This window comes from Salmo trutta, chromosome 6 (assembly GCF_901001165.1).
Source record: "Salmo trutta chromosome 6, fSalTru1.1, whole genome shotgun sequence".
NCBI classification, from domain to species: domain Eukaryota; kingdom Metazoa; phylum Chordata; class Actinopteri; order Salmoniformes; family Salmonidae; genus Salmo; species Salmo trutta.
In genome coordinates, this window is record NC_042962.1 from 16,342,983 (window position 1) to 16,360,205 (window position 17,223).

A 17,223-nucleotide genomic window follows, 5' to 3' on the forward strand; every position below is an offset into this window, starting at 1 on the left:
AACAAAATGAACATTTATTGGGTAACTGGGAGTCTTGTGAGTGTAACCATATGAAGATCATCAAAGATAAGTGACTCATTTTATCGCTGTTTCTGACTTTTGTTACTCCTCTACTTGGCTGATTACTGTTTGTAATGATTTGTCTGCTGGGTGCTGTTCTCAGATAATCGCATGGTTTGCTTTCGTCGTAAAGTATTTTTGAAATCTGACACCGTGGTTGGATTAACAAGAAGTTAATCTTTAAACCGATGTATAACACTTGTTTCATTCATTTTTATAATGAGTATCTCTGTTTTTGAATTTGGCGCTCTGCAATTTCACTGGATGTTGGCCAGGTGGGATGGTAGCGTCCCACACCGCTTAGAGAGGTTAAGGAAAGAAATTCTACAAATTAAGGCGGCACACCTGTTCATTGAAATGCATTCCAGGTGACAACCTCATGAAGCTGGTTAAGAGAATGCCAAGAGTGTGCAAAGCTGTCAAGGCAAAGGGTGGCTATTTGAAGAATCTCAAATATACATTTTTGGTTACTACATGATTCCATATGTGTTATTTCCTAGTTTTGATGTCTTTACTATTATTCTACAATGAAGAAATTGTAAAAATTAATAAAAACCCTTGAATGAGTAGGTGTGTCCAAACTTTTGACCGGTAGTGTACATTGACATTCAATTGCACGTACAAAGTGCATATGTAAATGTATCTAATCGTCTTCTCCTTCCCGTGTCAGGTGGATCCACGCCTGCTGCCAGGGCCTGGACACAGATGAGGAGGTGGAGAATGCAGCGGATGATGGCTTTGACTGCACCATGTGTCGAATGCACGCTCTGCCTTCACAGGGTAAGACTCCAGACCTAGCCCACACACGGTGAATGCTATGTGTATGATTTGAGGCCAATACCGTACAATAGGTGTATGGTGATAGCTATATAAAGTGTGCACTAGTCTTCATCAAATTAACAGCAGCCGATTTGGTGGAAAGTAGCTGTAAATACACCCCTTTGCATCATGACAAGTTGTAGTAACTAGAGCTGCGTTCGAATACTCATACTAACCGCACAAATCATACTATTTGTGATGTAAATTGAGTAGTATGCTTATTGGTCATAGTATGGATATAGTTAGTATACCAAAAGTTCCTGGATGTCGTACTACATTTGCCAAAAAAACTAAGTATACAAGCAGTGGACACTATTTCCGCTCATAATGCAATTCTGCTGAGAATGGGCGTGGCTTCGCAACATTTTCAGATTTGAAGAAAATGGCGTTAAATATGCAGCTGAAGTCTAACGAGAGAGGAAACAAATTCATTTGCTTTAACTCGACTATTCCCAAACTGGGGTACGCGCAATGCTGTCGGGGGTATGCCAAATAAAAATGTGATTCACATTTTCAAACAGTCCATTTAGATTTTCCAACAGCTATACATCTGTGTGATGTTTTTTTTCTGCCTAAGTAGCCTCGTTTCACTGCCATGAATAAAATTCAACCATCTAGTGTTCAGCAAAATAACACAATGTCAAATACAGGTAGCCTAGTCAAATAAATAACATCCAATCACATTAACCGTTACTCTCTCGCGGGAAACCTTCACTCTTGCGCAGACATTTAGAAACAAAACATGCCCATTTGAAACATAAGCCACGGTGGTTTTTTGAGTGAGAATAAAGATGACTTTTTAATAGTAAAACAGTATTAGAGCAACAGAAACCATTAATAAGAAGGGGCTAGAATTGTCTTATATGGTGAGCTACCGAGTGGCTAGGGCAGGCAAGCTCCATACTATTTGTGGAGGACTTAATTCTTCTTGCTTCCGCGGATATGGCTGGGACAATGCTGGGGGAAAAGGCCCAAAATACTACAGACAATGCCTTCATCAAACAACACTTTCACGACGCATCAGTGAAATGGCAGGAGATGGTTTGAAACAATTACTGATTTGCATAAAAGCCTGTGAATTCAAATGCGTTACAGCTGGATGAGTCAACAGACGTGGAGGGCCTGGCACAGCTCCTGGTATATGTCCGTTACGTTTATGGGGGGTCAATTAAGGAAGACATCCTCTTCTGCAAACCAGGACAACATGAGAGGATATTTTTTAAGTACTGGACATCATTGTGACATTAAATAGACTTTGGTGGTCAAGATGTGTGGGTATCTGTACGGATGGCGCAAAAGCCATGACAGGGAGACATAGTGGAGTGGTAAGGTGCGTGCAAGCAGTTGCTCCCGATGCCACTTGGGTATACTGCAGCATCCACCGAGAGGCTCTTGCTGCCAAGGGAATGCCTGATAGCTTGAAAGACGTTTTGGACCCTACAGTGAAAATGGTTAACTTTGTTCGTGTATTTTCTGCATTATGCAATGATATGGGCAGCGACCATGTAACACTTTTACAATATACAGAAGTGCGCTGGTTATCAAGGGGCAAAGTATTGACACGTTTTTTTTTTTTAATTGAGAGACGAGCTTCAAGTTTTCTTTACTGGCCATAATTTTTATTTGTCTGACCGCTTGCATGATGACGAGTTTCTCACACGACTGCCTATTTGGGAGATGTTTTTTCTCGCCTGAATGATCTGAATCTAGGATTACAGGGACTCTCTGCAACTATATTCAATGTGCGGGACAAAATTCAGGCTATGATTAAGAAGTTGGTGCTCTTCTCTGTCTGAAAGGACAACACACAGGTCTTTCCATCGTTGTATGATTTTTTTGTGCAAATGAACTCAAGCTTACGGACAATGTCAAATGTGATATAGCGAAGCACCTGAGTGAGCTGGGTGCGCAATTATGCAGGTACGGATGACACAAACAACTGGATTCGTTATCCCTTTTCATGCCCTGCCTCCAGTCTACTTACCGATATCTGAACAAGAGAGCCTCATCGAAATTGCAACAAACGGTTCTGTGAAAATTGAATTTAATCAGAAGCCACTGCCAGATTTCTGGATTTGGCTGCGCTCAGAGTTTCTTGCCTTGGCAAATCGCTCCGTTAAGACACTGATGCCCTTTGCAACCATGTACCTATGTGAGAATAGATTCTTGGCCCTCACTAGCATGGAAAAGAAAGGCACAGACTGTGTGGAAAATGATTTAAGACTGACACTCTCCAATACAACCCAACATTGCAGAGTTATAGTTGAAGTTGGAAGTTTACATACACCTTAGCCAAATACATTTAAACTCAGTTCTTCACAATTCCTGACGTTTAATCCTAGTAAAAATTCCCTGTCTTATGTCAGTTAGGATCACCACTTTTATTTTAAGAATGTGAAATGTCAGAATAATAATAGAGTGATTTATTTCAGCTTTTATTTCTTTCATCACATTCCCAGTGGGTCAGAAGTTTACATACACTCAATTAGTATTTGGTAGCATTGCCTTTAACCTCTCTGGGGTATGTGGGACAGCCAGTGAAATAGCAGGGCGTCAAATTCAAAACAACAAAAATCTCATAATTCAAATTTCTCAAACATACAAGTATTATACACCATTTTAAAGATAAACTTCTCGTTAATCCAACCACAGTGTCCGATTTCAAAAAGGCTTTACGGCGAAAGCATACCATTTAGATTATGTTAGGACAGCATCTAGACAAAAACCACACAGCCATTTTCCAAGCAAGGAGAGGCGTCACAAAAACCAGAAATACAGCTCAAATTAATCACTAACCTTTGATGATCTTCTTCAGATGACACTTCCAGGACTCAATGTTACACAATATATGTATGTTTTGCTCGATAAAGTTCATATTTATATCCAAAAACCCCATTTTACATTGGCGTGTAATGTTCAGAAATGTTTTGCCTCCAAAACCTCTGGTGAATGAGCACATCAATTTACAGAAATACTCATCATAAACGTTGATAAAATATACAACTGTTATGCATAGAATTAAAAATAAACTTCTCCTTAATGCAACCGCTATGTCAGATTTCAAAAAGCTTTACGGCGAAAGCACACTTTGCAATAATCTGAGTACAGCGCTCAGTCACCAAAACAAGCCATACAGACACCCGCCATGTTGTGGAGTCAACAAAAGTCAGAAATAACATTATAAATATTCACTTACCTTTGATGATCTTCATTGGAATGCACTCCCAGGGATCCCAGTTCCACAATAAATGTTTGTTTTGTTTCGATAAAGTCCATATTTATGTCCAAATACCTCCTTTTTGTTTGCGCGTTCAGTTCACTATTCCAAATGAAAAATACGCGACCACTAAGTTCAGACGAAAAGTCAAAAAAGTTCTTCAATAATATTCCAACCGGACAATTCCTTTGTCTTCAGAAATGAAAAGGAACTCTGCTCGCTCTCACGGGCTGCGTGCGTGACTGAGCTCATGCCATTCTGCCAGACACCTGGTTCAAATAGCTCTTATTCGCTCCCCATTCACAGTAGAAGCCTGAAACAACAGACACTGTATATTGGATAGGCAATCGCTTGAAAAACTACAAACCTCAGATTTCTCACTTCCTGGTTGGAATTTTCTCAGGTTTTCGCCTGCCATACTCACAGACATCATTTAAACAGTTTTAGAAACTTCAGAGTGTTTTCTATCCTAATCTACTAATAATATGCATATCCTAGCTTCTGGGCCTGAGTAGCAGGCGGTTTAGTCTGTCACGCTTTTCATCCGGATGTGAAAATACTGCCCCCTACCCTAGTGAGGTTAAATTGTTTAACTTGAGTCAAACGTTTCGGTTAACCTTCCATAAGATTCCCACAATAAGTTGGGTGAATTTTGGCCCATTCCTCCTGACAGCTGGTGTAACTGAGTCAGGTTTGTAGGCCTCCTTGCACACGCTTTTTCAGTTCTGCCCACAAATTTTCTATAGGATAGAGGTCAGGGCTTTGTGATGGCCACTCCAATACCTTGACTTTGTTGTCCTTAAGCCATTTTTGCCACAACTTTGGAAGTATGCTTGGGGCCATTGTCCATTTGGAAGACCCATTTGCGACCACGCTTTAACTTCCTGACTGATGTCTTAAGATGTTACTTCAATATATCCACATCATTTTCCTCCCTCATGGTGCCATCTGTTTTGTGAAGTGCACCAGTCCCTCCTGCAGCAAAGCACCCCCACAACATGATGTTGGGATGGTGTTCTTCAGCTTGCAAGCCTCCCCCTTTTTCCTCCAAACATAACGATGGTCATTATTGCCAAACAGTTCTATTTTTGTTTCATCACACATTTCTCCAAAAAGGTACGATCTTTGTCCCCATGTGCAGTTGCAAACTGTAGTCTGGCTTTTTATGGCGGTTTTGGAGCAGTGGCTTCTTTCTTGCTGAGCGGCCTTTCAGGCTATGTCGATATAGCACTCATTTTACTGTGGATAAAGATACTTTTGTACCTGTTTCCTCAAAAAGCTTAACAAGGTCCTTTGCTGTTGTTCTGGGATTGATTTGCACTTTTCACACCAAAGTACGTTCATCTCTAGGAGACAGAAAGCGTCTCCTTCCTGAGCGGTATGACGGCTGCGTGGTCCCATGGTGTTTATACTTGCGTACTAAATGTTTGTACAGATGAAATTGGTACCTTCAGGCGTTTGGAAATTTCTCCCAAGGATAAACCAGACTTGTGGAGGTCTACAATTTTTTTTCTGAGGTCTTGGCTGATTTCTTTGGGTTTTCCCATGATGTCAAGCAAAGAGCCACTGAGTTTGAATGTAGGCCTTGAAATACACAATTGGAGGTATACCTCCAATTGACTCAAATGATGTCAATTAGCCTATCAGAAGCTTCTAAAGCCATGACTTCATTATCTGGAATTTTCCAAGCTGTTTAAAGGCACAGTCAACTTAGTGTATGTAAACTTCTGACCCACTGGAATTGTGATACAGTGAATTATAAGTGAAATAATCTCTTTTAACAATTGTTGGAAAAATTGCTCGTGTCATGCACAAAGTAGATGTCCTATCCGACTTGTTAAAACTATAGTTTATTAACAAGAAATTTGTGGAGTGGTTGAAAAATGAGTTTTAATGACTCCAACCTAAGTGTTTGTAAACTTCCGACTTCAACTGTATATGCATCCTTTCAAGCACACCCTTCTCATTAACCTATGGTGAATTATTCACAATTTTTTATGAACAATTAAGGTTTTATATGTAAGATGGCTAAATAAAGAGCAAAATTATTGATTATTATTTGTGCCCTGGTCCTTTAAGAGAAATGTGTCACTTCCCACGAGCCGGTTTAAGCTAGCAAGCTAGCAACAAGTTGCATAGCAATAGCATCAACTTCCGGTTAACAGGCGAAGAGCTAGTACACTCAACTGAAAGTATACCGTTCGTTTACAGTATACTAAAATGAACTAATAGTATGTAGTGTATGTACTCATTAAGTTTGTAGTATACAGTGTGTAAATGTAGTTTTCAGTGTTCCCAAGCTCATCTCAATGAACACAATGAACACAACCAGCTCCACTCAATTAGCCCAAAGTCATCCTCTATTTTTGTTAAGGGGACCAGCCTCAGCCAAATGTGGGCTGTTCATTACAACAGCAGATGGCTAGAATTAAAAATCAAGCTGCAGCCTGTTCACTCACTCATTCTATCGAATAATTCTTGAAATTCGGGACAGATTTTACCTCAGAGAAAATAGAGGGAGTGATGGAAAAAGGGAGGGAGGGAGAGTTTTATTTAAATAAAGAATGAATTACATATAATAATATAAAAAAAATTATGTAAGTATTCTTTACATTTGGTGGCAGCGGTGAAATCCAGTGGTTGCAGTTTGATGCATTTATTTGTTTCATCTCCATATTACTGCTGTATATGACTTCAATGCACTGAAATCTAAATCCTCCAAATTCTTTATGACATTTTGCATATTTGTCATTCAGGCAAAGTGGAGGCCCTCCTATCTGACAGCTGCGAGGACCCGATGGTGGCCCAGATTGTGTCTAAAACGAGAGATCCAGGTAAAACAGCACTACCCTGATAAATCACAGTGCCATTTATCAAGTGGTGTGACTCCAATGAATCATTACTTTCTTTAAATGTTGTCGCTCATTGAGTGTTGGACTCGCAATCGTAATATCCACATTATGTGGACACAAGTATTTCAGTGTTTGTAAACAAGATGGTCACGTATGGTTTTAGACATGTACGTGGGAGGCAGCAGGGAAAAGTGAATCACTCATGAGTATTGAACTTTGTATCTGGCTAATACAACAAACAAACTTGTGTTCACAACACGGGGTAGTCCTCGAGAGCTACATTTGCTACTTGTAAACAGGCTTGGTAGATTGATTAATGAACCCCTCCTCCATACCTCCAGACATCCAGAAGACATACACCCAGGATGGTGTGTGTCTGACCGAGTCTGGCCTGTGCCAGCTGGAGAGCCTGGCAGTACCCTCCTCAACCCGCCGAGGGCAGAACAGGCGGCCCAAACCCAAGCTCAAGCTGAAGATCATCAACCAGAACAGCGTGGCTGTGCTCCAGACCCCTCCGTACTCCCACTACTCAGAGCTGTCCCGGGACGGGGACGGGTACATGGACGACCGCCGAGGTAAAGACTTCTAGGTGTTCACTATGGGTTGGCTGGGGGTATCCCACCTTGAGGAGTCTGGGGGCTCCATCCTCGGCTAAAAAGTTACAAAGTAAAAAAGAAAATAGAGGCTTGTTCAAATAAACCACTTATTGGCTTTTTTTGTAGATTGGTATATTTGAACTAGGATGTAAAGCTCTGGTTTTCTCTTCCACATTGGCCAGGACAGGAATATCTGGCCTATTTTCTAAGGATAGACTTTTCAGTTAGATTTTCTTGGTATGACACAGGAGGGGATCTGCATACATCCTTCCCTCGTTTCCATTTAATCAGAACGGTCAAAAGGAAAGGCAGATGTTTGGCAGGAAGCAATGTTCCCTTCATCTCAAGATTTAGATGCACAGAAAACGTAAAGGCAAAAGAATAAGTAATGCTTGACGTTTGCGCTGGAACCTATTTGTTGGAAGAGATGGAAAGAGGAGGGAAACGGAGGAGGAAGGGGGAAAGGGAGGAGGAAAGGTGGAGAATGAGGGCAGGCAGGCATATAATGAATATGACTTGGAGAGAGAAGAAAGGCTTTTGAAAACAGCAGTCAGCAAATTATACCTCAATTGGCATTTTGGTGATGAGAGGAAGCTGGCCGTGGCTAACTGAATTAATCCCCAGCCCATCCATCAGAACCTGGTTCTCAGTGCAAGCAAGGGCTAATGATGAGAAATTAACCCTTTCCCGCTCACTCTATATTTGGTGCTCTATATTTAACTCACGCAGCGGGCACATTTTCAAGCCATGCCGAGAGGGAGCTTTTCAGTGGCTCCTTTACAAATCACATAAAACTATGTTATAATGTTGCCATGACCGTACACGGGTTTATGACAATGCACATAAATATAGATCGATTACATTAACCTTATTTTGAAGTGTGAAGAAGTATATCTCAGTATTTACCATGAACTATGGTTGTGATCAGGTACTAGGGACTATTTTGTTATGTCTGTGGGTGTTATAGCCAACCACTGTAGAAAATAAAAATTTGAAATATGAACGAAAAAGTCAGCCTTAGACTAATCATTCATACATACAGTATGTACATTTGTGCATGTCCCATACAGTGGTTTGTCCTTTAAAAGGTGCAGTGTACTGCAGAATTCTATGGCACGTTATTTAAGTGGCAACCACTGATACCATTACATTTATCGTTTATTTGCGTATTAGGGTACCTAAGGGTTGATTATAAACGTTGATTGATTTGTTTGGATAAGTTTATTGGTAACGTTTGGGATTCATTTTGTATGCATTTTGAAGGAGGGAAACCGAGTGGATTATTGACTGAAGTGCGCCAGCTAAACTGTGTTTTTATGGATATAAAGGACATTATCGAACAAAAGGACCATTTGTAATGTAACTGAGACCTTTTGGAGTGCCAACAGAAGAAGATCTTCAAAGGTAAGGCATTTATATATATCGTTATTTCTGACTTTCGTGTCGCACCTGCCTGGTTGAAAATGATTTGTTATGCATTTGTGTGCTGGGCGCTGTCCTCAGATAATCACATGGTTTGCTTTCGCTGTAAAGCCTTTTAGAAATCTGACAGCTTGGCTTGATTAACAACAACTTAAGCTTTATTTTGATGTATTGCACTTGTGATTTCATGAAAGTTAAATATTTATAGTAATTTAATTAGAATTTGGCGCTCTGCAATTTCACCGGAAATTTTTGAAATGGGACGGTAGCGTCCCACTAATCCGCAAGAAGTTAATGCTAGTTAGTGCTAGTTTGACCACCAGAGGGCATCTTTGAGAAGCATTTGATAGCCTTCAATAGTGCCTGTACTAGAGAATTTAAAACCTTTTTTTGTAAGAACTTAGTATATGGGACTGATTTTTAAGAAATGTTTCTTAATTAATTTCATTAATATTATGGTGTTTCTATTCCAAGAAAAGGGCTAATAGGATGGAACGGGAAATATGGCGCTGTACAACGTCACGGTCGGGAGTAGGCTACAGTACTGGGCTATTTAGCTAAAGAATCCCTGTGTCGTGCGGGAGACCGGGATTCAATTCCCCGATGGGGAGGAAGGAGTAGGCTGTCTTTGAAAATAAGGATTTGTTCTTAACTGACTTGCCTAGTTAAATAAAGGTTACACTAAGAGCATAACATTTCTACACCATAATTGTAGTCTAACCAATACCCAAATGGAGATTCAGTGAAAATAAAAATGTCATTGATTTATGAAGACCAGTCCCCATGCTTGTCTCAGAGCAGCGCGAAACGGTGCTAAAATAGTTGTAGGCTATTGCTTCAAGTCCTATTGCTTCTAACTTCAATATGCTCTTTAAATAAATAAGACCTACACCACTTTTAACAGCCCATTACTCAACACTAGTGAGACTCATGTCGCCTACGGTAGGCCTACAGTATATCGAAGAATAAGACGTGACTCTCTGCCAATAACTACATATAGAGGATTGGAGGATTATAAATTAAAACCAAAAGCTGCCTCATGGGTCTCCCGGTGGCGGCCGGCATGGGTATCGAACCTGCATCTGTAGCAACGCATTTTGCACTGAGGGAGCCCCCATCCACTCGGGAGCCCCCATCCACAAAGTATCAAAATACAGAGAGGTGTTGGTAAAGGTATATTTTCCTGCTAATAGCCCATAATGGTGTCCAGGTCAGGATAACCAAAACATTTCTTTATTAAGACTATCAGAAAGGATATTGGTACTTGTTTATTTTGATCCAAAGCCATGAATGAGTGAGTCACTCAGCTTTATGTAGGTGCTGGCTATATGACTGTGCTATCAACTTGATAATATATAATGATATTTTGGAGGTTATATTGTTTTCAAAAACAAAAGTGAGCGATTTGTAATCTGAATAAAGGCCAAAATAATATTTGTAAAGGCCAAAACATTTATTTCTGTTTTTAGAGGGAGAGAAATGCTGGACCAATTGTGCGCCACCCAATGGGACTCCCAATCACGATCGGATGTGATTCCTAATAATACTTTTTGTTGTATTATTTGTTTTGTCTTTTCTGGTGGATTAAACTGAAATTGCAACCAATCACGGCCGGTTGTGATACAGCCAACCTAACTAAGAAATACATTTGGCGATAGAATTCTCCCCCTACCCTCCTTCTAGGCAAGTCTATTGTCCAGCTACCTGCTAATAGCCATAATGGCGCTGTACAATATGACTGTGTGTTTGAAAGAGTATTTTCCAGTCAGCAACAATTTGTTTACCTTCATTAGACACCTTTGTTCCAATATTTGTAATTCTGTGATATTTATTCCCATAGTAATTCGTTTTGGATCATAACTAAATACACATCTGCATTTTGAAAGAGTATTTTTATCATTATTTTATTTAACGAAAGCATAAAGATGCCATTATTAGTTAAATTGTTTTAGTGTGAACATGCAGACTGACACTAAGAACAACAGGAACGTTTCTCCAGTCAGCGCCATTATTAGTGCAATGCCCCTTAGTGTTGCTCTGTGCTACCCATTGTGGTGGGATGGGGGTCCACCCCCCCACCGCCATGGGCTAGATCCGTCTTCTGTGCGTGGCTCTGCGGCCCATCCCGTGCCCCCTGACCTCGTGCCTTGAACCTCACGTGCTTTCAGTGGATGCAGCTGGAGAACTGCAAGGCAATCCCATTGTGCGCCACTCGGGAGCCATGAACAATATGACCAATATATATTGTTTTAGTGTGAACATGCAGACTGGCACTAAGAACAACGGGAATGTTTCTCCAGTCAGCGCCATTATTAGTGCAATGCCCCTTAGTGTTGCTCTGTGCTACCCAGTGTGGTGGGATGGGGGTCCACCCCCCCTACCCCCATGGGCTAGATCCGTCTTCTGTGCGTGGCTCTGCGGCCCATCCCGTGCCCCCTGCCCTCGTGCCATGAATCTCACGTGCTTTCAGTGGATACAGCTGGAGAACTGCAAGGCAATCCCATTGTGCGCCACTCGGGAGCCATGAACAATATGACCAATATATATTGTCCTGCTAATAACAGGGTTAATAATATATCTGTTAATAATATATCTGTGTTTTTTTTTTAAAATGACAGTATAATCCCCCCCCCCCCAAAAAAAAAGCTTTAGTGTAACAACAGTTTTTAGTAAGTACTACTGAAGTTGTGCACAATTATCAGTTCCTATTTAGGTTTATGTCGCCCATTCATTGTCAGATAGAGACACAGTAGGACCCAAAAGCATAATCAGTGCTCTAACTCCCACTTGCGCTGGTCTGGAGCAATGAAGTGGTGACGCAGGGTACCGTACTAAATCACAAATGACTAAGTCCCGCAGCATAATCGCAAAACTTTTAGTGGAGCAACCACTGTATGTAAAGGATATATATATCAATCATTAAAACCTCTACGGGATCAGTGTCCCTATACCGGGACGGTTGAGCTAACGTGCGCTAATGTGATTAGATAGACATGTCTTATATGGGCAGAAAGCTTAAATTCTTGTTAATCTAAGTTGCACTGTCCAATTTACAGTAGCTTTTACAGTGAATACCATGCTATTGTTTGTGGAGAGTGCACAACAACAAAACGCTTATCATGGCAACTGGTTTGATACATTCACCTCTTAACCTTTTACGGCTGGGGGTTCCGCTAGCGGAACGTTTCCACAACATCCGGTGAAATTGCAGAGCGCAAAATTCCCCCAAAAATATTTGAAATATTTAACTTTCATACATTCACAAGTGCAATACACCAAATTAAAGCTTAACTTCTTGTTAATCTAGCCACCGTGTCAGATTTCAAAAGGCTTTACGGCGAAAGCAAACCATGCGATTATCTGAGGACAGCACCCCATCAAACAAACACATGACAATCATATTTCAATCCGCCAGGCGTCCCAGACATCACAAATGGTCCTTTTGTTTAAATAATTCCGTCGTTATATCTCCAAAATATCCATTTATTTGGCGCGTTTGATTCAGAAAAACACCGGTGCCAACTCGCCCAACATGACTACAAAATATCTAATAAGTTACCTGTAAACTTTGTCCAAACATTTCAAACAACTTTCCTAATCCAACTTTAGATATTTTAAAAAGTAAATAATCGATCAAATTTAAGACGGGATAAACTGCGTTCAATAGCGGATAAAATGAAAGTGGAGCGAGCTTCAGGTCGCACGCCCCAAACAAAACAGTCCACTTGGCTATACACCCAGAAAGGAAATGGCTACTTCTTCATTTCTCAAAGGAAAAACATCAACCAATTTCTAAAGACTGGTGACATCTAGTGGAAACCATATGAACTGCAACCAGATGCCTCAGAAATCTAAATTTACATAGAAAACCAATTGAAAACATAGTCACCTCAAAAAAAACAATTCCTGGATGGTTTGTCGTCAGGGGTTTCGCCTGCCAGATAAGTTCTGTTATACTGAGACATAATTTGAACAGTTTTAGAAACTTTAGAGTTTTTTTCTATCCAAATCTACCAATTAATTATATGCATATCCTAGCTTCTGGGCCTGAGTAGCAGGCAGTTTACTTTGGGCACGCTTTTCATCCGGGCGTGAAATTACCGCCCCCTAGCCCGAAGAGGTTTTAAGGTAAATAATGTACTTATATTCAGTAATCTTATTCAGTAAATCCTGAGGGTCCCAGAGATAAAATGTAGCATAGTTTTGTTTGATCAAATCTATTTTTATATTCAAATGTAGGAACTGGGTTCTACAGTTTGAACCCCTGCTGTCTCTGGCTCCACACCCACCCCGCCTGGCCATCTAGATGTGTGAAAGTTAAATCATGTATGACATTCCTGGGAGTGTGTAAACTTATGTTGTATTACCATATCATTTTTGTATGTTCTCAATAGTTATGTACTTGAAAATGTATCAATTGACCAATTCGGGCACATTTTGGCAGATTTGATACAAAATATTGTCCAGTATTGCAATGCTTCACTGGATCATTCTGAAACTTTGTACACACACTGCTGTCATCTAGTGGCCAAAATATAAATTGCATCTAAACTGCAATATTATATGATGGCGTTTCTCTTGCATTTCAAAGATGATGGGACAAAAAAATATATAGAAAACGCTTTACAAACTATTTTTAATTTGATCTTTTACCAGATCTATTATGTTATATTCTCCTAAATTAATTTCAAATTTCCATAAACTTCAAAGTGTTTCCTTTCAAATGGTATCAAGAATATGCATATCCTTGCTTTAGGTCTTGAGCTACAGGCTGTTAGATTTGGGTATGTTGTGTTAGGCGAAAATTGAAAAAAGGGTCCGATCCTTATTAATCCTGGAGATGCCATTTGCATTTATAATCGGAGAAATACTAAAGTGTTATCTCCTAAAATGGTTTAAGTGGTTAATTTAGAATTCCAACACTAATGTACTGATGTGGCTCCTCATCCAGAGGTCTTACTCTGACACCAGACCCACCAAGATGGCAGACCTCCCATCAAAGATGCATTGAGGGTTTTGTGGGTCACTAGTATGTGCAGGGCTGGGTCATGTTCATCAAGAACCAAATGGGAGAAATAGAGGGATGGTCAAGAAATTCTCATTTTAGTTTACCATTGCAAAAAGTGTTTTCCGTTGCGTGTCCTAATGAACATCTTCATGGTCTGTGTCCTGGTTTTAGTGACATGGTTTTGGTTGTATTCCATTCCAGAAGGGGACCTCCTGATGGACTGTGACTTGAAGTCGGACTCCAGTCCGGAACGGGAGCCCGTTGACGACGACGCCAAGGGGGCCGACGGCGCCGACAGCAACAAGAAAAGGAAGAGGAAACCTTACCGACCCGGTAAGTTTATCAATCAAAACTTTGTCTGTTTGAGTTTAGAACAGAAATGTGTATTTTGGCTCTGAGACAGCACAGCAAATACTGTCTGAAAAACAGTACATATAAGGCTTCATTAAAGTGTAAGGGACACCAATGTGCATGGAAGGGTCTCCTTCCATAGGTCAGCACAGACCCTGGATCAGTTTGGTCTCTGAACTCCTATGGGTTGAGGTTCAGATCGGGCAAGGTGAAGTGTATCTTACAGCAGCTCTTAGGAACATCTTATGTTTAGCCCCATTAGGAGAAAAGAGAAGATGTGATGGGGATGAATGGACAGGGGGAGAGCGAGAGGGAAGGAGAGGGAGGGAGTAGCCTTATGGGAGGGAGGGAGGGAGGGAGAAGACTTGTGGGAGATAGGAAGGGAGGGGGCAGACTTGTGGGAGATAGGAAGGGAGGGGGCAGACTTGTGGGAGATAGGAAGGGAGGGGGCAGACTTGTGGGAGATAGGAAGGGAGGGGGAAGACTTGTGGGAGATAGGAAGGGAGGGAGCAGACTTGTGGGAGATAGGAAGGGAGGGAGCAGACTTGTGGAAGATTGGAAGGGAGGGAGCAGACTTGTGGGAGATGGGAAGGGAGGGAGCAGACTTGTGGGAGATGGGAAGGGAGGGAGCAGACTTGTGGGAGATAGGAAGGGAGGGAGCAGACTTGTGGGAGATAGGAAGGGAGGGAGCAGACTTGTGGGAGATAGGAAGGGAGGGGAAGACTTGTGGGAGATAGGAAGGGAGGGGAGGACTTGTGGGAGATAGGAAGGGAGGGGCGGACTTGTGGGAGATAGGAAGGGAGGGAGCAGACTTGTGGGAGATAGGAAGGGAGGGAGCAGACTTGTGGGAGATAGGAAGGGAGGGAGCAGACTTGTGGGAGATAGGAAGGGAGGGAGCAGACTTGTGGGAGATAGGAAGGGAGGGAGCAGACTTGTGGGAGATAGGAAGGGAGGGAGCAGACTTGTGGGAGATAGGAAGGGAGGGAGCAGACTTGTGGGAGATAGGGAGGGAGATACAGAGGAAGGGAGGGAGATACAGAGGAGGGAGGGAGGGAGATGCAGAGGAGGGAGGGAGGGAGATGCGGAGGGAGGGAGGGAGATGCGGAGGGAGGGAGGGAGATGCGGAGGGAGGGAGGGAGATGCGGAGGGAGGGAGGGAGATGCGGAGGGAGGGAGGGAGATGCGGAGGGAGGGAGGGAGGGAGATGCAGAGGGAGGGAGATGCAGAGGGAGGGAGGGAGATGCAGAGGGAGGGAGCTGACTTGTGGGAGATAGGAAGGGAGGGAGCAGACTTGTGGGAGATAGGAAGGGAGGGAGATGCAGAGGAAGGGAGATGGGAGATGCAGAGGGAGGGAGATGGGAGATGCAGAGGGAGGGAGATGGGAGATGCAGAGGGAGGGAGATGGGAGATGCAGAGGGAGGGAGATGGGAGATGCAGAGGGAGGGAGATGGGAGATGCAGAGGGAGGGAGATGGGAGATGCAGAGGGAGGGAGATGGGAGATGCAGAGGGAGGGAGATGGGGGATGCAGAGGGAGGGAGATGCAGAGGGAAGGAGATGGGGGATGCAGAGGGAGGGAGATGCAGAGGGAGGGAGATGGGGGATGCAGAGGGAGGGAGATGCAGAGGGAGGGAGATGGGGGATGCAGAGGGAGGGAGATGCAGAGGGAGATGGGAGATGCAGAGGGAGGGAGATGGGAGATGCAGAGGGAGGGAGATGGGAGATGCAGAGGGAGGGAGATGGGAGATGCAGAGGGAGGGAGATGGGAGATGCAGAGGGAGGGAGATGGGAGATGCAGAGGGAGGGAGATGCAGAGGGAGGGAGATGCAGAGGGAGGGAGATGGGAGATGCAGAGGGAGGGAGATGGGAGATGCAGAGGGAGGGAGATGGGAGATGCAGAGGGAGGGAGATGGGAGATGCGGAGGGAGATGGGAGATGCAGAGGGAGGGAGGGAGATGCAGAGGGAGGGAGGGAGATGCAGAGGGAGATGCAGAGGGAGGGAGGGAGATGGGAGATGCGGAGGGAGGGAGATGCGGAGGGAGGGAGATGGGAGATGCGGAGGGAGGGAGCAGACTAATGGGAGGGAGGGAGGGAGGGAGCAGACTTATGGGATATATGGAGGGTGGATGTTGATATGGGATAAATGGACAGGAGGAGAGAGGCGGAAGGAGAGTGGTGGATGGCAGCTGGAGGAAGAGAGGGATGGAAGGTGCAGACTTATAAGATGGAGAGAGGATGTTGATGGGGATGAATGGCCAAGAGGGCAGGAGAGTGGTGAATGTCAGCTGGAGGAAGAGAAGGATGGAGGGAGCAGACTTACATGTATACGAGATGGAAAGAGGATGTTGATAGGGATGAATGGACAGGAGGGGAGAGAGGGAAGGAGAGTGGTGGATGGCAGCTGGAGGACGAGAGGAGATGGAGGGGAATAGATGAAGGGAGGGAGAGGGATGGCGGGAGAGCGAAGGATGGAAGGAGCAAACTTATCCGAGAGGTTCATTGACTGTGAAATAGCATGGCTGCACACTCTCTGGACCTTTAAGAAGCATCCCACAGTGCATTGCTCTCTACAGGCTCACTGTGTGATATTTACTGATGTCCCTCAGCTTTATACAGACCAAGTGGCGGTTCTACCGTTTTTTAAAATATATATTTTTTTTATTATTATGGAGTGTGCCTTTCAAGTGGTACTTATAGCATTTTAGCAACATGAAATCGTATTAAAATCTGTTCATATACACCCCCAGGAAGAATGACACTTTTTTTAGCGAGCACTTAGATATGACCGTTTTCATAAATTCTTAGAATGTTTGGGAATTACGTATCGTAAGGCATTTGTGAAAATTCGATAGTCATTGAAACTTGTTTTTCAACCACTCCACAAATGTTTTGTTAACAAAC

General features: G+C 42.8%; 1 protein-coding gene across 1 annotated transcript in view; it reads left to right on the top strand.

Annotated features, from left to right (window-relative positions):
- LOC115195273 (histone-lysine N-methyltransferase 2C) overlaps window positions 1–17,223 on the top strand; it is a 225,697-nt gene that overhangs the window by 152,013 nt on the left and 56,461 nt on the right. The window contains exons 20-23 of the mRNA XM_029755045.1: window positions 731–840; window positions 6,853–6,930; window positions 7,290–7,523; window positions 14,176–14,307. Coding sequence (XP_029610905.1) covers window positions 731–840; window positions 6,853–6,930; window positions 7,290–7,523; window positions 14,176–14,307 — 554 coding nt within the window. The remainder of the gene's footprint in view (window positions 1–730; window positions 841–6,852; window positions 6,931–7,289; window positions 7,524–14,175; window positions 14,308–17,223) is intronic.